Below are 23158 nucleotides of genomic sequence, written 5' to 3' on the forward strand. Positions count from 1 at the left end.
CGCCGCTTCTCCTCCGCACAACCTCATGTCCCTCCGAGTCCGACGACCTGGTCCGGGTCTGAACGAGTCCTAGAGCGGGTCCTGGTCCGAATGAAGCTCCAAGAACGGGGTCCTGGTCTGAACAAGTCCTCGAGCGGGTCCTGGTGGTCGCTGATGGGGGGGCCGGACCCGCGGAGGTGTCTCCGTGTCTGAGGGTTGGAGCTGAATGACGGATCCTGGTGGACTCAGCTAGACTCGGGTCCACACCTCCTCCTCCTCCTCCTCCTCCTCCTCCTCCTCCTCCGGTTCACTTCACAAACTCAACATCAGGAGTTTTTATCAGGAAGGAATGAAATAAATACATGAATATTCTGTTTATCTATTAGAACTCTCCTTATCTTATATATTTAATCAAATATAAATATGAAATATTTACTGATGATCACTGAATGAAGTTACAGGTTGAAAACAATATTTATTACATTGAATCGCACTTATATTGTATTATACTGGATCAATAATAGTAATAATAATAATAATAATAATAATAATATATAGTTGTTGAGTTGTTAAATTAAGAGGAATCGGGTTTTTTCTCCCCTTCGGCGCCCTCTGGTGGACAGTTTAATGTACTACGACTACACGTCAGATAAAAGTACTCTTTTACTCTGATTTCATACACGAACACACACACACACACACACACACACACACACACACACACACACACACACACACACACACACACACACACACCAACACACATCTAACACACACACACCAACACACACACTCCCATACCCACGCATCTCGCCTGAAAGCTGTGTGTGTGTGTGTGTGTGTGTGTGTGTGTGTGTGTGTGTGTGTGTGTGTGTGTGTGTGTGTGTGTGTTAGATGTGTGTTAGATGTGTGTTAGATGTGTGTTAGATGTGTGTTAGGCGTGTGTTAGGCGTGTGTTAGGTGTGTATGTGTGTGTGTGTGTGTGTGTGTGTGTGTGTGTGTGTGTGTGTGTGTGTTAGACCAGGCCAGATCCTGGACCTCATCCTGCCCTTGTAGTACCAGCTATGACCAAAGGGGGGTGCAGGGGGTCTGTATATAAATACACACACATGGTGTGTTTTCAAGCAGTTATCGATGACGTCCTGGTCCTGGTCCTGGTCCTGGTCTCGGACTCTGTCGGTTGCTCAGCTCTCCGTTTGGGCAACGTGTTGTCGTGTTAACGAGGTCACGGATTTCCCCCACAATGCACCATTCTCTGCATTCATAATTGATTGTTTACCTGAAACCTTCATTTGTTCCACAAAGAAAAAGCTTAATGGATGTTTGGCTTTAATGAGAAGTGACAGCCTTCAGACCTGAATCAGCAGCTCCAGTCCCAGACCTGGTCCTCCAGTCCCCAGACCTGGTCCTCCAGGCCCCACATCTGGTTCTCCAGTCCCAGACCTGGTCCTCCAGTCCCCAGACCTGGTCCTCCAGGCCCCACATCTGGTTCTCCAGTCCCCAGACCTGGTCCTCCAGTCCCCGGACCTGGTCCTCCAGGCCCCACACCTGGTCCTCCAGTCCCCAGACCTGGTCCTCCAGGCCCCACACCTGGTCCTCCAGTCCCCGGACCTGGTCCTGACAGTTGACGTGTCTCAGCTTCATCAACACATTTTTCTTAAACGTAACTTTTGGATCATTTTGAACCCAGAAAGCAGATTTAAAAACGGTCCACACGTGTCTAACACTAGAGAAGGATAAGTCCATGTGGACTGTTGGACCTGGACCAGGAAACCTGGACCTGGAAACCTGGACCAGGAAACCTGGACCAGGAAACAGTCCAGTTGGGCCTCGATGTTTTCTTCCTCGTGAGCGGCTAACGTGGTTTTCCTCCGTTAGCGCTTTTAGCTCGTCGGGTGTTTGCAGGAGAATCAGGTTAATGGACTGAGAGCTTTCAGAGAGGAGGAGGAGGAGGAGGAGGAGGAGGAAGAAGAGGAGGAGAGGATGAAGAGGAGGAGAGGATGAAGAGGAGAAGGAGAGGACGAAGAGGAGGAGGAGGAGGAAGAGGAGGAGGAGAGGAGGAGGAGGAGGAGAGGAGGAAGAGGAGGAGAGGATGAAGAGGAGAAGGAGAGGAGGAAGAGGAGGAGGAGGAGGAGGAGGAGAGGATGAAGAGGAGAAGGAGAGGAGGAAGAGGAGGAGGAGGAGGAGGAGAGGATGAAGAGGAGGAGGAGGAGGAAGAGGAGGAGGAGGAAGAGGAGGAGAGGATGAAGAGGAGAAGGAGAGGACGAAGAGGAGGAGGAGGAGGAAGAGGAGGAGGAGAGGATGAAGAGGAGGAGGAGGAGGAAGAGGAGGAGGAGAGGATGAAGAGGAGAAGGAGAGGAGGAAGAGGAGGAGGAGGAGGAGGAGAGGATGAAGAGGAGGAGGAGGAGGAGAGGACGAAGAGGAGGAGGAGGAGCGGACGAAGAGGAGGAGGTGGAGGATGAAGATGGGGAGGAGGAGGAAGAGGAGGAGGTGGAGGAGGAGAGGACGAAGAGGAGGAAGAGAGGATGAAGAGGAGGAGGTGGCGGATGAAGAGGGGGAAGAGGAGGAGGAGAGGACGAAGAGGAGGAGGTGGAGGATGAGGAAGAGGAGGAGAGGACGAAGAGGAGGAGATGGAGGAGGAGGAAGAGGAGGAGAGGACGAAGAGGAGGAGATGGAGGAAGTGGGGGAAGTGGGGGAGGAGGAAGAGAAGGAAGAGGAGGAGGAGGATGAAGAGGAGGAGAGGACGAAGAGGAAGAGGTGGAGGAAGAGGAGGAAGTAGAGGAGGAAGTAGAGGAAGAGGAGGAGGAGAGGAGGAGGAAGAGAAGGAAGAGGATGAAGAGGAGGAGGAAGAGGAGGATGAAGAGGAGGATGAAGAGGAGGAGGAAGAGGAGGATGAAGAGGAGGAGGATGAAGAGGAGGATGAAGAGGAGGAGGAAGAGGAGGATGAAGAGGAGGAGGATGAAGAGGAGGAGGTTACATGTTTTATTTATTCATGTTCATGTGTTTAAATCTTGTTTTTCAGGTTTTTGAGGCTCCGTTTCTTGGGTTTTATTGTGAGACGTCAACATGAATGTAGTTAAAGTTTAATAGTATATTTAATAATAAGACTTTAATCTCGAGATGCAAAATAAAAATCTACGTGATTAATAGTGCATCAATGACGGCATGTCATGTTGTCAGATTGAATAGTTACTGTATTTGTATTTATTTACTATATATTTAATTATATGGAGAGAGACGAGGCGAACAGCATATTAACTCCCCCCCCTCTCTCAGTGGGAGTGGTCTCCTGCGGGTCACGTGGTCCCAGCCTTTGTTGATGTGATTCAGGAGAGAAAGAACAGGAGTACAAAAAAAAAGAGTCCCGGTACGACCGAAGCATCCTCCGTTCGTCCCCGGCTCACACCGCTCCTCCTCGGCCTGCTGCAGCCGGAAGCCCCGTCGGACTTTTACCTGGATCTTCTTTGTGTCCGCGGACGTTCCGCGGTTCTCGCCGCCGGTTCGAGAGCGAGGCAGCGCGGCTGGGGGATGGAGGCTGAGTCCGGGCTGTGAGGCAGACTGCTGGTAGGGTGGCGGAGGTGTGGGGGTCGCTGTGTGGAGCCCCAGGCCTGCTCTGCTTTGTTGTCCCGGGCTTCGTGGAGCCAGACCTCCTTCGTGGAGCCGGACCTCCTTCGTGGAGCCGGACCTCCTTCGTGGTCCCGGACCTCCTTCGTGCTTCACCATGAAGCGTTTCTCCTTCATCCGGATTTAACATCTTCATTCCTGCGGCGCGTTTTTCTCTTCGGGGTTTTCCTGTCTGTCTCCTCATCCACCCGCCTGTCTGTCTGCCTGTCTGTCGCTCTGTAGCTCCATCTCTCTCTCTCCCTCTCTCTTTATTTACCTCCTTTTCTCTCCATCTGTCCCTTTATTTCTCGCCTCTCCCTCCATCTGTCTCTTGTGTCCCCTCACCCCCCCAACGCTCCTCCATCATGGCTCCGGTGTACCGGTTCTCCTGGTCCTGCTGCCTGCTGGTCCTGGTTCTCCCCTCAGTCCGGACCTCGTTCCCCCGCGGCGGCGGCGGAGGCGGCGGCAGCGCGGACTGCGGCCCCGGGAAGGCCGCCGACTGTCCAGGTGAGACGTCAAACACCCACGTGACCTGGTCGCCAGGTAGGTCGCTGCAGGCGCTGTGATGTCAGAGGGCTGAGGGGGTGGAGGTCAGAGGTCACGGTTCTGTTTATTTAAGAGACTCCTTTCTTATTGGATGGTTCCATGCAGCTGGTTCTGTTGTCATGACGACCAGCAGAGTGCGATGTGATGTCACTTCCTCTTCATGCAAATGAACGTGAACGTTTTAACGTCCGACCGACGTCGTAGGAAGCGTGAACTCGCGTAAAATGACTTTCCTGGAGGCTTCGTACAAACGTATGAAAGATCTGCTGCTCACGAAATTTCATCGGTTTCATTCTGAACGACACAAATTGTTGCTCAGCCGGAATTCTGTTTCCGTCAGTCGACGCAATTTTTTGCTACGAAAAATGGAAGTTAAGTTTAGAGAAAAGCTTAAAAAAACTACATACAGTTAGTACGTAGTTATATACAACCAACGTTAGCTTTCAACAATGAAACCAACGTTAGCTTTTGACGATGAAACCAACGTTAGCTTTTGACGATGAAACCAACGTTAGCTTTAGACGATGAAACCAACGTTAGCTTTTGACGATGAAACCAACGTTAGCTTTAGACGATGAAACCAACGTTAGCTTTAGACGATGAAACCAACGTTAGCTTTCGACGATGAAACCAACGTTAGCTTTAGACGATGAAACCAACGTTAGCTTTAGACGATGAAACCAACGTTAGCTTTCGACGATGAAACCAACGTTAGCTTTAGACGATGAAACCAACGTTAGCTTTTGACGATGAAACCAACGTTAGCTTTTGACGATGAAACCAACGTTAGCTTTAGACGATGAAACCAACGTTAGCTTTTGACGATGAAACCAACGTTAGCTTTCGACGATGAAACCAACGTTAGCTTTAGACGATGAAACCAACGTTAGCTTTAGACGACAAATCAATTCTGGAATAAGTTCCCATGGTGGACACAGGAAGGGGCGTGGCTTAGCCTCCTAACTAACTGCGTTGTAAAAGCCCTCAATGTTTGCGTTGCAGAACGGCGTAAAACAAGCGACCGGTTCAGTTTTCCGACTATTTCCCCGTGACGCCCCGCTCCCTGCGTAACTGCAGTCGCCGTGACAACAGAAGCATCGTCACCTGGACAGCATGATCGTGAGCTGGAACCAGCTGAAGCAGCCATGTTGGTCGGTTCAAGGCCTCCATGTTAAAGCCTGTGTGTGTGTGTGTGTGTGTGTGTGTGTGTGTGTGTGTGTGTGTGTGTGCGTGTGTGTGTTTGTGTGTGTGTGTGTGTGTGTGTGTGTGTGTGCGTGTGTGTGTGTGTGTGTTGACCACTCCTCACTAGCTAGCACTATTTTGGGTTAATTACAGGCTGCAGAGGGGCGAGGTTACATGAGGTCTGTACATCTAACACAACCACATCTACACATCTGTTCCTCCTCCTCTTCTTCCTCCTTCTCGACCTCATCCTCCTTCTCGTCCTCCTCTTCTTCCTCCTCCTTCTTGTCCTCCTCTCTTCCTGCTCATCCTCCGCTTCCTTCTCGTCCTCCTCCTCCTCTTCCTTCTTGTCCTCCTCTTCTTCCTCCTCTTCCTTCCCGTCCTCCTCCTCCTCTTCTTCCTCCTACTTCTCGTCCTCCTCCTCTTCCTCCTCCTCCTCCTCTTCTTCCTCCTCCTTCTCGTCCTCCTCCTCTTCCTTCTCGTCCTCCTCTTCCTTCTCGTCCTCCTCCTCCTCTTCCTTCTCATCCTCCTCTTCCTTCTTGTCCTCCTCTTCTTCCTCCTCCTTCTCGTCCTCCTCTTCCTTCTTGTCCTCCTCCTCTTCTTCCTCCTCGTCCTGCTCTTCCTCCTCCTCCTCCTCCTCTTCCTTCTCGTCCTCCTCTTCCTTCTTGTCCTCCTCCTCTTCTTCCTGCTCTTCCTCCTGCTCTTCCTCCTCCTCTTCCTTCTTGTCCTCCTCCTCTTCTTCCTGCTCTTCCTCCTCCTCTTCCTCCTCCTTCTCCTCCTCCTCCTCTTCCTTCTCGTCCTCCTCTTCCTTCCCGTCCTCCTCCTCCTCTTCCTTCTTGTCCTCCTCTTCTTCCTCCTCTTCCTTCTCATCCTCCTCTTCCTTCTTGTCCTCCTCCTCTTCTTCCTGCTCTTCCTCCTCCTCTTCCTCCTCCTTCTCGTCCTCCTCCTCTTCCTTCTCGTCCTCCTCTTCCTTCCCGTCCTCCTCCTCCTCTTCCTTCTTGTCCTCCTCCTCCTCCTCCTCTTCCTTCTTGTCCTCCTCTTCCTTCTTGTCCTCCTCCTCTTCTTCCTGCTCTTCCTCCTGCTCTTCCTCCTCCTCTTCCTCCTCTTCCTCCTCCTTCTCGTCCTCCTCCTCTTCCTTCTCGTCCTCCTCTTCCTTCCCGTCCTCCTCCTCCTCTTCCTTCTCGTCCTCCTCTTCCTTCTTGTCCTCCTCCTCTTCTTCCTGCTCTTCATCCTCCTCCTCCTCCTCCTCTCCGTCCTCCGGCCCATGTAAACACATCAATGAGCCGGTTGTCAGGGCAACAGTGGGGTCTGTGGTGGATGTATTGGGTATATATAATCTATAATGTTGACGGGACGATATGAAGCGCTTCATCTCCGACTGGGATCAAATATAAGATGATGGTTGTAAAAATACACAGGATACAGAAATATATAAATATTAATCTGACGGATAAACGGATTCATCAAATATGTTTTCTTCCAGATGAAACTTATGTGATAACTTAGGTTTATAAACGTATAAAACAGTTTACGTTATGTTTCCTCATTTCCCTCCTGATGAAACTAAAGGACACCAAATGATTTTCATGCATTCTCCTTCATCTGAACAAAAACAAGCATCTGTGACACAACAAGAATCTCTTTTATTTTGGCGGGATAATTGTGACATCGGCAGATTAATCTAGAATAATTGTTCGTTGAAAGTCCCTTTATTTAATTTCTCAGTTCAAACTTTGATTGAATCGATCATGAAGAACAAAGTCACTCTTTCTCCTGTTTGTTTGGTTAAAAACTACATTTGTGGTTAAACTACATATTCATGTTGTCAGACAGGAAGTCAGACACTACGGTGTCTAAATATAACGATAATAATAATAATAATAATAAAGTGGAGAAGAGCTTAAACCTTCAGTCTCTGATCTAAATGTAGAAATCTAAACTCAAACGGTCTTCTGGGGTTTTAGGATCTAAAGTCTGGATTTCTATTTTAAGAGGATGTGAACTCGTGTTATCGCCGTCGCCACGGAGACGCTCAGATGTTCTCCTGGGATTCAGAACTTCGGGCGTCCACATACTTGAGTCCGAGTTGTGCAGCCGCCGCCGGCGTTGGACGGGAAGAGAGAGAGATAATGAGGTCATTAGAGCGTGAGAGGGCGAGAGACATCGAGGGAGAGAGAGAGAGAGATCAAAACGTTGTTCCACTTGGTTTGAGGTCGACTGACCTCAGATCAGCTTCACTGACTTCAGCTCCGACTCTACGACGGTTCCCCGGTAATAACCTTCATATCCCTACGCTGGTTTGTCTTTATAGCGACTTTACAAAAAGAGAAGTTTTCAGGAGGTCCACGATGGAAACCAAAACCATGACGTGGACTCCAGAGACCAGCAGTCGTTAGAGACCACAACAGTCCTCCGGTCTCTGGGAAGCAGCGTTTCTGATATTTTGTCCACCCCGCTGAAGGCTCTCTGTGTGTTCAGCACTCCGAGGTATTTAATAATTACAGGGGAAGCGGAGGTCACGACCCCTGTAATTACCAGCTCTAATTGGCCGGCTTGGGAACCGTCGACCAATCAGCTTCCATCAAGAAATGACTACCCTGGATAACAGTGTGTTACTGTGTGTGTGTGTTTCCCACACTCTGTATGTCGGTTCAGATGAAACTCCCCAGAGGATGAACCCTGATGACTTTAAATGTGTTGCCATGGAGACGTCAAATCTTTGAATGTGTGTTTTTAAAGCCGACATTTCTGCTCCGTCATCGTGAGTACTGTTAGCATCGTTGACATCATTGGTGTCGTAAAGGTTAGCGGGACGTTTACGAGACGATGTACGATGTTTCCGTTTTATGTCGTCTTCGTGAGACGCGATCACCGACCTCGTCATCGTCCTCAGATCTGTCGGAGAAGAAGAGCGACCTGCGAGTGTGCGACGCCGGGACGTGTCGCTTCGGAGGAACCTGCCGTGAGAACGCCGCCGACATCAAGTGTGTGTGCCAGTTCCACGTGAGTCTCACACACACACACACACACACACACACACACACACACACACACACACAGTAAGACCTGGTGACTTACTTGGCCTGAACGTACCGAAGTTTCCTCTCCTCCCCTCCTCATGAAAACACTGTGTGAACGGTTGTCATGGCGATGTGTTTCAGTGTAATAAGAAGTACGTCCCGGTGTGCGGCTCCAACGGCGACACGTACCAGAACGAGTGTTTCCTGAGGAGAGCCGCCTGCAAGAAGCAGAGAGCCATCAGCATCGTGTCAGAGGGTCCCTGTTACCACGGTAACGCACCACAGCAACGCTCCACAGCAACCACCACAGCGACAAACCACAGCAACACACCACAGCAAAGCTCCACAGCAACCACCACAGCAACGCACCACAGCAACATAGCAGCGCACCACAGCAACACACCACAGCAACATAGCAGTGCACCACAGCAACACACCAAAGCAACACACCACAGCAACGCACCAAAGCAACACACCACAGCAACATAGCAGCGCACCACAGCAACACACCACAGCAACAAACCACAGCAAAACTCCACAGCAACATAGCAGCGCACCACAGCAACATAGCAACACACCACAGCAACAAACCACAGCAACACACCACAGCAACATAGCAGCGCACCACAGCAACACACCACAGCAACATAGCAGTGCACCACAGCAACACACCACAGCAACATAGCAGTGCACCACAGCAACACACCACAGCAACAAACCACAGCAACACTCCACAGCAACATAGCAGCGCACCACAGCAACATAGCAACACACCACAGCAACAAACCACAGCAACAAACCACAGCAACATAGCAGCGCACCACAGCAACACACCACAGCAACATAGCAGCGCACCACAGCAACATAGCAACACACCACAGCAACAAACCACAGCAACAAACCACAGCAACATAGCAGCGCACCACAGCAACACACCACAGCAACATAGCAGCGCACCACAGCAACACACCACAGCAACATAGCAGCGCACCACAGCAACATAGCAACACACCACAGCAACAAACCACAGCAACATAGCAGCGCACCACAGCAACACACCACAGCAACATAGCAGCGCACCACAGCAACACACCACAGCAACATAGCAACACACCACAGCAACAAACCACAGCAACATAGCAGCGCACCACAGCAACACACCACAGCAACATAGCAGCGCACCACAGCAACACACCACAGCAACATAGCAACGCACCACAGCAACAAACCACAGCAACAAACCACAGCAACATAGCAGCGCACCACAGCAACACACCACAGCAACATAGCAACGCACCACAGCAACAAACCACAGCAACAGTTGCTCCTCTCGCTCCTCCAGCGGAGGGGAGGCTGTCACAGAATTCAACAGACCATGTGACCATGTGACCATGTGACGTAAACCACTCTACCTGTTTGTGTCTCTGACAGACGGAGCGTCAGGATCTGGAGACGGAGGTAAACCCACGCAGCTTTTACACCAGGCATTACTCTGTAATAACAGTAATAATAACCGGAATCACAGTAGTAATAAGTAGTAATAGTAATAATAATAGTAATAATGGTAGTAATAATAGTAACAGTAGTAATAATAGTAATTATAGTGGTAATAACAGTAATAATAGTAGTAATAATAGTAGTTATAGTAATAATAACAATAATAACAGTAATAATAAAAGTAATAATAGTAATCTTAGTAGTAATAGTAATAATAATAGTAATCATAGTAGTAATAGTAATAATAATAGTAATAATAACAGTAATAACAGTTGTAATACTAGTAGTAATAACAGTAATAATAGCAAACATGTGGCGGCCGTGTTTCAGTGACGTCTTGTGTCGACAGATGATGAAGGTTCTGGTCGCGGGAAAAAGGCGTCCAAATGTGGAAACTGCAAGTTTGGAGCCGAATGTGATGAAGACTCTGAGGACATGCTGTTAGTACACACACGCACACACACACACACACACACGCACACACACACACACACACACACACACACACACACACACGGCGTTAAATGTAAATTACACAACAATGATTACATGGAACACAAATGAAGGATTGTGGTGTGTGTCTGTGTGTGTGTGTCTGTGTGTGTGTGTGTGTGTGTGCTTCCAGCTGCATGTGTAACATTGTGTGTAACGGCCACAACGAAAACCCGGTGTGCGGCGGCGACGGCGTCACCTACGACACGCCATGCCACGTCCGAGAGGCGTCCTGCCTCAAACAGCTCAAGATCGACATCAAACACGTGGGCCGTTGCCAAGGTAACGGGAAACAACACTGCTGCAGTGACGTGGAGGAGGAGGATGATGATGTCATGTCAGCTGACGTCAAATCAACCAGAATGCCTGACGAGGAGGAGGAGGGAGAGGAGGAGGAGAAGAAGAGATGGAAGGGGGAGATGAAGGGAGAGGAGGAGGAGATGGAGGGAGAGGAGGAGATGGAGGGAGAGGAGGAGGAGAGGGAGGGAGAGGAGGAGGAGATGGATGGAAAGGAGGAGGAGATGGAGGGAGAGGAGGAGGAGAAGATGGATGAGAAGAGGAGGAGATGGAGGGAGAGGAGGAGATGGAGGGAGAGGAGGTGGAGGAGATGGAAGGAGAGGAGGAGGAGATGGAGGGAGAGGAGGAGGAGAAGAGGATATGGAAGGGGAGATGAAGGGAGAGGAGGAGGAGATGGAGGGAGAGGAGGAGAAGAAGAGGATATGGAAGGGGAGATGAAGGGAGAGGAGGAGGAGATGGAGGAAGAGGAGGAGGAGGAGATGAAGGGGAGGAGGAGATGGAGGGAGACGAGGAGGAGGAGATGGATGAGAAGAGGAGGAGATGGAGGGAGAGGAGGAGATGGAGGGAGAGGAGGTGGAGGAGATGGAAGGAGAGGAGGAGGAGATGGATGAGAAGAGGAGGAGATGGAGGGAGAGGAGGAGATGGAGGGAGAGGAGGTGGAGGAGATGGAAGGAGAGGAGGAGGAGATGGAGGGAGAGGAGGAGGAGGAGATGAAGGGGAGGAGGAGATGGAGGGAGAGGAGGATTATAGAAAAGAGGAAGAAGGAAAAAGGGATACTAGTGTAAACATGTTCTTCTTCTGTGGTTTCAGATAAAAGTAGGAAGGACGACAGCATGAAGACCAAGCCCGACATCTACGGTGAGTCCCGCCCCCCCCCCCCCCCCCCCCCCAGCGTGTCTCTGGAACAGCCAATCACAAACCAGACTTTTCCTCCTTTCCTTCCAGCCGTGTCCAAGCCTGGCGAGGGGGAGGGCTTTGCGGACAGCCCCGCCCCCTGCCCTGAAGACTACGCCCAGTTCTGTGAACACGGCCAATGTGAGATGAGACACAACCTGCCCACCTGCAGGTAACAGCTGGCTCCGCCCCCCGTCTTCAGCCAATCACAGCCTCACACAATCAGCCTGTCTGAACGTTGTGTGTGTTCTGGTCTCAGGTGTGAGGCGGCGTACGGCGGTCCTCAGTGTGACCAGCTGCTGGACTTCAACATCCTGTACGTGGTCCCTAGTGGTCAGAAGCTGCATTACGTCCTCATCGCCGCCATCATCGGAGCCGTTCAGATCGCCGTCATCGTCGCCGTGGTGATGTGCTTCACCAGGTACCTGCTGTTCACCATCACGAGTATACGGAGTGTACTCCGTGTACTACTACTACTACTACTACATATCCTCCTCGATGAGAGATATAATGTTAATGGAGGGGGGGGGGAGGTTCCCCAGCGTTCTGCTGCAGTGACCTCTCTCAGCCAGCGGGGGAGCTCACGCTCTGGTTTCAGGATAAACTACAGCCAGGGTTACGGCCCGCGGGCACATCCGGCCCGCGGGTGATAAGGGGAGAATATTTTTTTTTATTATTATTTTATCTATTTTTTTTTTAAATATATACCGTAAATGCTCTAATACTGGCCTGTATTCTATCACCGGCCAGTCACATTGGCCGGGGCAAGTGTCGACAGGCAGCGTTATTTCCACCCTTCCCATTCATTGTCAGGTTCGCGTCGCGAAGATTTTGGCTGAGGCTATATTAAAGGATTTACGGTATGCCCTGCAATGCATTCGACTCACGGTGAGTGCGGAGAGACGGCGCGCCGCTGCCTCCCGCAAGCTCTCCAAAATCTTTTAAACTGAATGTTGTCGATCTAAAATAAAGACAGATTCAGCAACTGCATAGCTTATTTCTCTCCTAAAATGTTTTCAGAAACACGTTTCGGTGAACTATTGTTGTAAAATAAGAGAACGTTTCCAAACGAGCCGCCATGTTGGTCGGTTTGAAATCCGGGAGCAGACAGGACAGCTGTGAAAGCGATCGTCCAATCAGGTGCAGCCATGAAGTGTGATTGTATGAAGGAGAGCGCCTGTCAATCATCCTCCTTTGTAATGTATGTCATTTAGGCCTCATTGTGAGGCTATTTTGATGTGTAGGCCTTCATGAATCATTTCAAACAGCCTACCTATCCATGTGTTGAGTCAACGTTTGGCCTTTTCAGTCCCAAAGTGTAATCCGGCCCCCTGAGGTCTCACTTGAAAATAATCTGGCCCCCTGTCCAATTTCACCCTGGGTTAGGGTTAGACGCCGCTTCATAAAGCTGTGATTGGACGGCTGCAGCTCAGGGGGAGGGGTTAGAGTTGGCGGTCGTTGACGTGTGCTTCCTGTTGTGTCCTGCAGGAGGTGCAACAAGACGAAGCGTGGGCGGCGCCAGAAGCAGCACCTGGGCCACTTCCCGTCAGGAACGTCCTCCCGGATGATGTAGCGTCCTGGATGATGTCATATCCTCCCGGATGATGTCACATCCTCCCCGATGATGTAGCGTCCTCCCCGATGATGTCACGTCCTCCCCGATGATGTCACGTCCTCCCGGATGATGTAGCGTCGTCCCCGATGATGTCACGTCCTCCCCGATGATGTCACGTCCTCCCGGATGATGTAGCGTCCTCCCCGATGATGTCACGTCCTCCCCGATGATGTCACGTCCTCCCGGATGATGTAGCGTCCTCCCCGATGATGTCACGTCCTCCCGGATGATGTAGCGTCGTCCCCGATGATGTAGCGTCGTCCCCGATGATGTCACGTCCTCCCGGATGATGTAGCGTCGTCCCCGATGATGTCACGTCCTCCCTGATGATGTCACGTCCTCCCGGATGATGTAGCGTCCTCCCTGATGATGTCACGTCCTCCCGGATGATGTAGCGTCGTCCCCGATGATGTCACGTCCTCCCCGATGATGTCACGTCCTCCCGGATGATGTAGCGTCCTCACGGATGATGTAGCGTCCTCACGGATGATGTCACGTCCTCCCGGATGATGTCACGTCCTCCCCGATGATGTCACGTCCTCACGGATGATGTAGCGTCCTCACGGATGATGTCACGTCCTCCCGGATGATGTAGCGTCCTCACGGATGATGTCACGTCCTCCCGGGTGATGTCACGTCCTCCCGGGTGATGTCACGTCCTCCCGGATGATGTCACGTCCTCCCGGGTGATGTCACGTCCTCACGGATGATGTCACGTCCTCCCGGATGATGTCATGTCGCCGTTTTCTTCCACAGACTGACGGCCGTTTTGATATCAACACTTTTCCCCCTTTTTTAAAAGCTATTTTTTAAACTTCTTCAGGGGCCTTATTTTTCAGATTTTCCTCCATCTTTGATTTCCCCCCGTCTGCAGATGAGTTTGTGTTTCCCATGATGCCGAGCGGAGCCGCCGTCCTCCTCGCCGACTCAAACTGTGGATCCTCCGGCAGGAAACGAACATTATTTATCTGGTGGGACCGACGTTTACGACGAAGAGGAAACTCTTCAAACTGTTTCTTTGAAACTTCAGTCGACGGAAATAAACTCTGAATATTTAATGTTGACGTTCAAAAACCACCAAGAATGTGTATTTTATTCTCAAAACTAAACTAAATTCAATGGATTTGATGCCAAAAAAAAAAGATGATTATTAAACCGTGAAAAATAAATTGGATCAGTTAAATTCAGATTTGAATCTGAACGGGTGGTTTTTTACGTGGACATTAAGTATTAACTCATAATAATGATTATAGTTATTACCTTCTGCTCGTTTTCTTGTGTTTTTAAAGGTTTCCCATGAAGCATTGCTGCTCCTGTTTCCTGCGTGTAATAAGAGCCTTAATACTCCAGGGGGCGCCCCGGACCACAGGGACCACCGAGGTCTTTGGTGGAAACTCAGATAAACTTTATTTGATATTTCTTTTGTATTTGTTACGATGAGACGCACCTGAAAACCAAAATGCTGTTTTTTCTACCGTTTAAAAGAAGAAGAAGAAGAAGCCGACGCGTTCAGGTTGTTGTTATAATTATTTTATTGCTTCATTTTCAGATGACGCCATTCTGGAAATGGAGTTTTGTTTTCGTGTGTTTGAGGAGCCGATGTTAATTTAAAGGTTTGCTTCTTCTTTTCTCTGATTGGTGACGACGGTACGCAGTCGTGTTCTCGTCCTCGTGGTAGAACGTGTAGATGCACTCAGCCGGAGGGTTCCCCACCACCGCTGCTCTGAGGTCAGAGGTCAGACCTTAGGTCAGACCTGAGGGGTTCAGACCTGAGGGGTTCAGACCTGAGATCAGACCTTAGGTCAGACCTGAGGGGTTCAGACCTTAGGTCAGACCTGAGATCAGACCTGAGGGGTTCAGACCTGAGGGGTTCAGACCTTAGGTCAGACCTTAGGTCAGACCTGAGATCAGACCTGAGGTCATGTGACGGGGATCCAGCCGACTCGACTAGATGTTGCATGAAGCCGTGACGTTGTTGTTTAGAGTTGTAGGAAAACTAGAATTAAATTATGATGTTTGAAACCAATGTGTGTTCGCTTTCATGACTCTTTTTATAAAACTCAGAAACACGTTTTGATTTTCGACCGAAATCACAAATAAATTGTCTTTGACTTTTTGATCAGATTATTTTTCTTTGATGGAGAAAAAAGTTCACTTCCTGTAACGCAAAGTATCAAAACGTGTTCAAATTAGCTTAAATTGCTGAAAGATTTTTAACAAAAACAATAAAATATTACATTATATATTATATAAATAATTAAAATTGGTAAATCATTTGCGATTATTATTATCACGTCCATCTCATTGATTATATCATTGTACAAATCTGATCTGACTTAATTAAATTAAATTTAAAGAAGCTCATAAATCGCAGCATAGTGCGATGATACCGTTTTAAATCCGACATACCTCCTGAGACGTGATGCACTTCCTCTAACGGCCACCAGAGGCTGCTGCAGCCAACTGGAACGTCAAACAGAACAGAATTACTTCACACACACAAAGGCATTTCAGGCTCCGCCCACCTGAAGGCGGAGCGCCAACCAGGCGCTCCCCGTGGTCCGGGTCTCCTCCAGAGGGGCGGAGCTAAATATAGCGCTGACGGCCGGGTGGTTGTCGGCGGCAGCAGCTGGTGGAGGTTTTTAGCTGGGGAGTCCCCTCCTGTCTTCATCCCTCCTCGTCTTCCTCGCCCTCCTTCCTCTCGCCGTTCTCAGCATCGCTTCCAGGGTTTGGAAGGTTTCAAGGACTTTCAAGGTGACTCGTGAAACAGTTTGAATATAAAGTCTGTTAATGAGCAGTGAGTTCTCATGATGGTGCAAACATCGTTATCGTACAAAGTTTGACTTGTTCGTAAAGATGGAGGCCGACGAGGTCGATCCGACAACGCCATGATTTCCTTGTGAATTTGTCAGAATATTTTATTTTATTTGTAAATTTGTGTTTTACATACATTTCCACTTTATCTCAGTTGTTTTCTTGGTAAATTTGCAAATGAAATTTCATTTGTCGCAAATATGTACGATTTCCTAATCTCAGAATATTAGATACATTTTAAATCTACCATTTTATTAGAATTAACAGAATATCAGGGTGTTTCACCGACCCCAACTCTTAAAATGTGTAGAAAAATGTACCTACGATGGCGTTAATACGCCGTCGTACAAACTAAAAAAGTTTGTACTTTTTCTGATTAAATTAATAGAAATGAATAATTAGAGATTAAAAACGAGCCCCAGACGATCGGCCTCTGCTGACTAACAAAGATGGCAGCATTGGCCAGAGTGTGAACCTGGAGGGGGGAGGGGGGCGTTCCATTCCTTTTAATACCCGAGTTCCCAAAGAGGTGCAGCGGGTCACTTTACCTCCTCCTGTATTTATAGCCTCCGAGATCTTCATCGTTAACAAGCTGATGAAGAAGGTCGAGTCTCGGAGGATCAGAGTTACTTTCTTTTATCTGCTCCCTCGCTCTCACTGCCGTTGACTCAACTCTCTGACTCCCTCGACTGTTTTTAGCCTCCCCCCTCCCCCCCCAGCAGGGTGGAGTCTATCAGCTGGTCTGACCAGTCTCAGGGTGGACCTCCAGCAGTAGAGGTGTGATCCGGTACTCCGATCCTCCTTCCAGAGCTTTCTACTCCCTAACTGGACCTTCATTCTCCTCTGTGGCTTTGATCCGGTTTCTGCTCCTCGGCCTCCTACGTTTGGATCTCCTACTGAGCCAATCAGCTGATCGACCAGCGGCGAGCAGGTATGACAGACAAGCCGGGCATGGCGACGGGCGGCGGTGACGACGCCGGCAGCATCATGGCGCTGCTGGAGCGCGTGGCGGGCCTCATGGACAGCGTCCAGGTCACGCAGCAGCGCATGGAGGCGCGTCAGCTGGAGCTGGAGAACACGGTGAAGACCATCCAGACCGACGTGGTCAAGCTGACCAGCGACCACGCCAACACCAGCACCACCGTCGACCGGCTGCTGGAGAAGACGCGCAAGGTCAGCCGCCACATCAAGGACGTGAGGGTCCGCGTGGAGAACCAGAACGTCCGGGTGAAGAAGGTGGAGGCCACGCAGGGAGACCTCCTCGCCAAGAACAAGTTCAGGGTGGTCATCTATCAGGTAAGACGCCGCCGCCGGTCTACGGACTCACCAAAACGTATCCAGAGGTCCGGCAGTTCCAGACCCTATAAAAACCTGAAGGACGGACGTTTAATTCTCCATCATCGCATAGACGCCGCCAAAGAAAAGAGGCTAAGCCCCGCCCCTTCCTGCGGCCATGGGACCCGGTTTCAGAATAAATACATGGCTGATGGTTGAAGATCGACTTCCAGACCGAAGGGTTCAAAGAAATCGTTCGTTATCTCCTGAAGCTTTGATCCGTTTCATATTAGTGAAATCTAACGAACGCCACGACTTTAATATTAAAACAAAGATCTTTACGTCTCCGAGGTTTAATCTCCGTCACTGCTGGAGTTCGAAATAGCAACACACACACACTTTAACACACACACACACACACACACAGACACGCACACACAGACAGACACGCGCACACACACACACACACAAACACACACGCTTCGTTTTCCTTGGCCTTGGCGGTGAGCAGCTGCCAGCGCGATGATGGCCGCCGGTTATTTTCGCTCTGGATGAACGTCAGCGCGCTGAAAGGCGACACCACCGAAGAAGAGCGGGCTTCCATTTAGAACCACAGATCTGTGAACGATTCTTTGATTATCTGTTAAAACTTTCCAAGTTAGATTTCACGTTTTTCACAGTCAAGATGTAGCATTGGCATGCTAACCGCAAGTATCTGACCATCATGATGTTAGAATTCTAAGGGGATGCTAAACGGAACCGGAGACGAACGGATGTGGAACTGCCTTTGGTGGTCATGTGACCAGTACGGTCGTTGCTATGGAGACAACACACGTCAGCATGGCTGTTAGCTCCTAGCTAGTCAGCTAGATGCTAGCTAGCTCGTCTCTCTCTGCTGCTCAGCTCATTCTCTGAAACCAGTGTAGCATTAGAGCGTGATGGGATATTAGCTTGCTAGTTATCAGCTGTCTGCTAGCTAGAGAGCTAGCTTGCTAACCGCACTGCTTTAAAGCTGAAATGGCGTTTCCAGAGTCTCCGTGTTTGTCGATGACGTAGTCCCACTCAACGGGACATAGGCGACGTAACGTTCATTTGATGGTTGAAAAGATGAACTCAACACCTCCTCGAGCTCTGATTGGTTGATGGATGATGCCATGATACACTTGGACGAAAATAACGGAACTTGGCATAAAAATAAGACTAACTGATTCGGCACATGATGGTGAAAGAAGTGATGAAGTTTTTCACTTCAGGTCGACTTATTCCCTTTCCCTCATCATAATAAAGCAACTGTTAGCATCAATGCTACGTGGCTGGTGTACTGTAAGTGGCTGTGCCAGCTGATCCCTGACGGGTTATTCTGAGTCTGGACCTCCACCATCTCCTAATATAGAGGACTGCTCTCTCTCTCTGGATAAGGCCACGCTGGTCTCCACGGCGACATAATCACCAGGTTAGCTGCTGCTAACAGGCTATGTTTGAGTCCTTCTGTTTAACTGTGATGTTACGGGGTCGGATGGGCTCACGACCTTTGACCCTGCCTCAGTTTAACAGAGCAGCATCTTGTGTTGGATTACGTTCTGTTCTGGACTGAGATCTGAACCTCAGGGGACACACATTAAAGGACCAGGAGTCAGGACATGGCTAGCCTAGCTTAGCATAAAGACTGTAGGCCGGTGGGAGCAGTTAGCCTAGCTAACACCTCTTACACCGAACACAAGAGGGATGCCAAATGGCGCCAGGTGAGAATATTTCAACTCAAGTGAGAGATTCTGAAAGCCAAACATCCAAACCAAATAATCCCAAATGTCCTAAAGACAAATAAACTTAGAAGATGTGTGTGCAATAATGTACGTGTTGATTTATTAAACTCGTTAGCAGACCGGCGTGGCTGTCAAAGCCTTGGAAATGTCAGCGTGTTGGGTGTCGTATAGTGCCGATGATGCATGTAATCAAAGACGCCCCGTTAGCATGCTACTGGCTAGTTAGCAACTAGCATGAATGTTGATTCAACTTTGTGGATTTCATCATCAGACACCAGGACGGAGAATTCTTTCACTTTGCTTTTCCAGTTCAGTTGTTCAAACTGGTGTCCCTCAGGGGTCCTTAAGGGGTCTTCAGGGTTGCTCCACGGGTCTTCAGGGTCTTCAGGGGCCCTTCAGGGGTCTTCAGGGGTCCTCCAGGGGGCCTTGAGGAGGTGGAAGGTCCCCAGGATCTTTATGACCATCCGTCAGACTACAAATGTAGAACAAAAGCTGCCTCACTAAACTGCTTGTCGTGCAGTTTGTGTCTACTGGTTCAACTCGTTGTACTGGTCTGCTCCCAGTCTGAGTAAGGGGGACCGACAGTGGATCAGGGATCTGGGGTTCGGCGCCACTTTGTGTCCAGGGTAACCTGATCTGGACTGATGCATGACGTGGCCCGAAGCTGAAAGTGATCCCGCTCCGCTCACCGGTATGTTTAGCTCCCTGCAGAAACAGCTGCTGCAGCTATTTATAAGTCTGCATGGCACACTTTCACCGGAGACCGAAACCCGGCATCCACCGTTGTGTTTTTAACCATGTTTTAAACCTGCACAAAGTCACAGAGTGTCATGATGACGTTCTCCCAGGTTCACACGGTTCTGTGTTCTCCTTCCTCAGGGCGACCAAGAGGTGAAGTCTGTGACGCCCGGCAATGAGCCTGCAGAACCCGGCGTCAGCGGTGGCGGTGCCGAGGTGGAGCCGGACGCCTTCGAGCTGCCTCCCGAGTCGGACGAGGAGTACATGGTGGTGGAGGAGGCCGACTCCTCGGCGGCCGGACGCATGAAGAAGACAGGGCTGACGCGCATCGAGAGCTTCAAAGCCACGTTCTCCAAGCAGAACATGAGCAAGACCCGCGAGAACCTCGGCACCAAGGTCAACAAGCTCGGTGAGCGCATCGTGACGGCCGAGAGGCGCGAGAAGATCCGCCAGTCGGGAGAGAGGCTGAAGCAGTCGGGCGAGAGGTTGAAGGAAACCATCAGCAAGAGCGTCCCGGCCAAGCTGAAGAAGGAGAGGACTGTGGCGGAGGGCCAGGAAGGAGCCGAGGGGGCCGCCGAGGGAGCCGCACCCATACCCCCTCCCAAGGGCCGCAAGGGCAGCCGCGACGCCGCCAAGGCCGGCGAGGCGGGCGAGTCCGAGGTGCCGATGTACGACATGAAGCAGCTCTCGTAAAAACCAGAGACCAGATCTGGGCCGTTTTCTTTGGACCAGGAGGAGGTTTCAGGGCTGCTGCTACCAAGCACAGCTGCACATGAGGGAGAGGAACATTTGTGTAGGTCGTCGAAGGTCGTTGAAGGTCGGCTGGTCGCAGATCTGATCTGACTGGTTACAACCAGACAGATTCAACGTTTATCATCAAATCAGTCGTGTTTCTGTCTTTTGGGAAATAAACGAACAAAGTGTTCAGAGTTTAGCATAAAGACTTTTCCTATCATCATCATCATCATCATCATCATCATCATCATCATCATCATCACCACCATCATCATCATCACCACCATCATCATCATCACCACCATGCTGCTGTTCCCGTGTGTCTGTGTGTCGTAACGTCGTGAAGCTGTAACAGGTCCCGGTGTGTCGCTGATGTAAAAAAGGAGGTTCAGAACTCGGAAGGCGAGGTTGGACTCGTATGTTCCCGTGGAGGTCTTCACAGGTCCAGCTGTGGACCGGTCCCAATACAAGTGGGGTCGGGTCTGGGTCGGGTCTGGGTCGGGTCTTGGTCACTAGAGGACCCCTGCAGACCTCCGGTTTGTGGAAGTAGAACACGTATCAACTAAAATACTCCTAAACCAGGAGGTCCAGGTTTAAAGTCTTTCATTATTGAGTGAGGGTTTTAATATCCAGATCCCGACACTGAAACCAAACCACGACAAAAACCTCAAACCTCAGGAAAAGCAATGGAATGATGAATTACATTTAAAACTGGATTCATTTAACAATGGACATGTGTGCAGTTACTTTATAAGATGTCTTTGATAGAATTAACAACCACATTTCACATTAAACAGCGATTAACAAAACATATTATTGGTAAAACAGCGCCCCCGCCGACCCATCAGTACCCGTTCAGGTGGAGAGGGGTACTGCAGCAGGGAGACAGAAAGCCACTAAATGATCATAAATCCAGATGAAGTTCTGTGAGAAGTTGATGAGGGTGAAGACCACACAGCAAGTGTAGAAAGCTCTGGTTGAGGTGAAGTGCCTTTCAGTCCACTTCAGGTTCCCTGAGAAACCCGGTAAAAACCAGACCTCAACACGTGGTCTCTGGTGGATCATGTGTTGATGGATTACAGGAGATGAATTTGTTAATATGAGAAAGTGTATGATATGAGGTTTAGTGTGGGAGAACAGGCTGCAGCATCGAACAATAATGTTTATTTGGAAGGGAAATTCAGGTTTTGTGTAAACTGAAGAATTTACTGTTTAATTGTTTATTGTTGGGTCTTTTATTTTGATTTTAGAGCAAAGCATAAAATCTAGTTTGGTATATTCAACATCAACGTGACGTAACGAGGTTTACCGGCGAGCAGTTTGGTTGAGGAAAGAAAAGTCTCAGTGAATCAACGTTTATCTGCTTCACGTCCTCAGAGGAACATCTGGTTTAAACCATGCCACGTTCCTGCGCTGGATTCTTCTGAATATAATCATTGTATTTCTTGTCTTTTTAAGATTTTTATTGACTGATAAATCTGTATGAATTCCCACAAACTTCAATAAAGAAACAGGCGTCACTGATTTGGGGATTTATTCCTGAATCTCTCACAGCGTCGAGAGAAAACCTTCCATGGAATGTTCTTTCAAGGATGAAGACGTTCCAGCTTCTTTAACAAAGAAAACAACTTTCAAACGTCTCACGTTGACTTCGTTATAAATCAGCAAACAAACGTTTGTTGGTTTGATCAAAGATGCTCTAAACTAAAAAACACTAAAAACATTCACATTTATTCTTCCTCGTATCTTTTGATTTTATTTAATACTTTCTTTAAGGTCTTTTTTAATAATGATTTTTACATTATTTTGTCTTTTTGATTTTTACCTAATTTGATCAATTATGTATTTTCATATTTGTTTTTTTTATTATTATTTTCCTCGTTTTATTTATTTTGTTATACATTTTTTTATATATCTAAGGCTCCCTAAACCGGGTGAGGACGCCTTCTTGTTCCATCAGGGTTTTCTGAATCTCGGTCCTCTGACATCACGATGACATCACTATGAAATCCCAATATATTGTTTAAATTAAATCTTAAACAATAATTTATATTGTTTAAATTAAATCTTCCTGTAAAGTAAAAACTAGCAGAGTTGATTTCCAGTCTGGAAACGTCAGCGATGAGCAACACTGATTCTGATTCAATGCATGAAAACACCCCAATGCGGCCCCTAGTGGACACCAGGAGAACATCATGAAAAATAATAATCAGTTATGTGAGAGACCTTGCTGGAGTTGAGCAGCATGCTGAGGAGCGCCGCTCGGGGTCAGAGGTCACCGCGTCGAGGAGCACAAGGGGAGGATGTGAATCTGCTCCCAGCCTTCCTGTGGACCGGCAGCAGGACGGCGTCGGCGACCATTCACAGGAAACCAACCAATCACGAGAGACCTCCGCTAGTCTGTCATCAACTGTGGTTCAGAGGAAATCTCCCACTGGCCATGAACGCCTCTTCATTACCTGTGCTTCAAACGCCCTCTGCTGGTAGACACCTGCTCTGTTAGAGAGAGAGAGAGAGAGAGAGAGAGAGAGAGAGAGAGAGAGAGAGAGAGAGAGAGAGAGAGAGAGAGAGAGAGAGACACACACACACAGAGAGAGAGAGAGAGAGAGAGAGAGAGAGAGAGAGAGAGACACACACACACACACACACACACACACACACACACACACACACACACACACACACACACACAGCAGTCGCCCCCTGGT

At 49.2% G+C, this 23158-nt stretch overlaps 3 protein-coding genes across 4 annotated transcripts in view; 2 read left to right on the top strand and 1 right to left on the bottom strand.

The window, feature by feature from the left end:
* The window catches only part of LOC311029168 (melanoma receptor tyrosine-protein kinase-like), a 23567-nt gene extending 23325 nt beyond the window's left edge, over positions 1–242 (bottom strand). The window contains exon 1 of one of the 2 annotated variants that reach the window (XM_084034163.1): positions 1–242. This exon is cut by the window's left edge and continues 52 nt beyond it. In XM_084034163.1, the coding sequence (XP_083890289.1) occupies positions 1–27 (27 nt within the window). In that variant the 5' untranslated portion in view covers positions 28–242. The other variant, XM_084034164.1, reaches the window with a different exon arrangement.
* Positions 243–3305: 3063 nt separating this feature from the next.
* On the top strand, positions 3306–13326 carry LOC311029178 (tomoregulin-1-like). The gene is made up of 10 exons (XM_084034181.1): positions 3306–4089; positions 8204–8313; positions 8472–8601; positions 9762–9788; positions 10177–10267; positions 10453–10601; positions 11427–11474; positions 11562–11682; positions 11770–11931; positions 12999–13326. The coding sequence occupies exons 1-10, from the start codon at positions 3948–3950 to the stop codon at positions 13081–13083; spliced, it is 1065 nt and encodes a 354-aa protein (XP_083890307.1). The 5' UTR covers positions 3306–3947; the 3' UTR covers positions 13084–13326.
* Positions 13327–16588: 3262 nt separating this feature from the next.
* cavin4b (caveolae associated protein 4b) lies at positions 16589–20644 on the top strand. Its single transcript, XM_084034184.1, has 2 exons — positions 16589–17235; positions 19857–20644. The coding sequence occupies exons 1-2, from the start codon at positions 16873–16875 to the stop codon at positions 20406–20408; spliced, it is 915 nt and encodes a 304-aa protein (XP_083890310.1). The 5' UTR covers positions 16589–16872; the 3' UTR covers positions 20409–20644.
* The last annotated feature ends 2514 nt before the right edge of the window (positions 20645–23158 follow it).

The sequence above is a fragment of the Eutrigla gurnardus genome (assembly GCF_963514095.1).
Source record: "Eutrigla gurnardus genome assembly, chromosome: 18".
NCBI classification, from domain to species: Eukaryota; Metazoa; Chordata; class Actinopteri; order Perciformes; family Triglidae; genus Eutrigla; species Eutrigla gurnardus.

Coding starts and splice junctions, on each gene's coding strand:
- LOC311029178 (XM_084034181.1), top strand. CDS start 3,948: ATGGCTCCGGTGTACCGGTTCTCCTGGTCCTGCTGCCTGCTGGTCCTG. Junction 4,090..8,203: donor GAAGGCCGCCGACTGTCCAG/GTGAGACGTCAA, acceptor CATCGTCCTCAG/ATCTGTCGGAGAAGAAGAGC. Junction 11,932..12,998: donor GTGGTGATGTGCTTCACCAG/GTACCTGCTGTT, acceptor TGTGTCCTGCAG/GAGGTGCAACAAGACGAAGC.
- cavin4b (XM_084034184.1), top strand. CDS start 16,873: ATGACAGACAAGCCGGGCATGGCGACGGGCGGCGGTGACGACGCCGGC. Junction 17,236..19,856: donor TCAGGGTGGTCATCTATCAG/GTAAGACGCCGC, acceptor CTCCTTCCTCAG/GGCGACCAAGAGGTGAAGTC.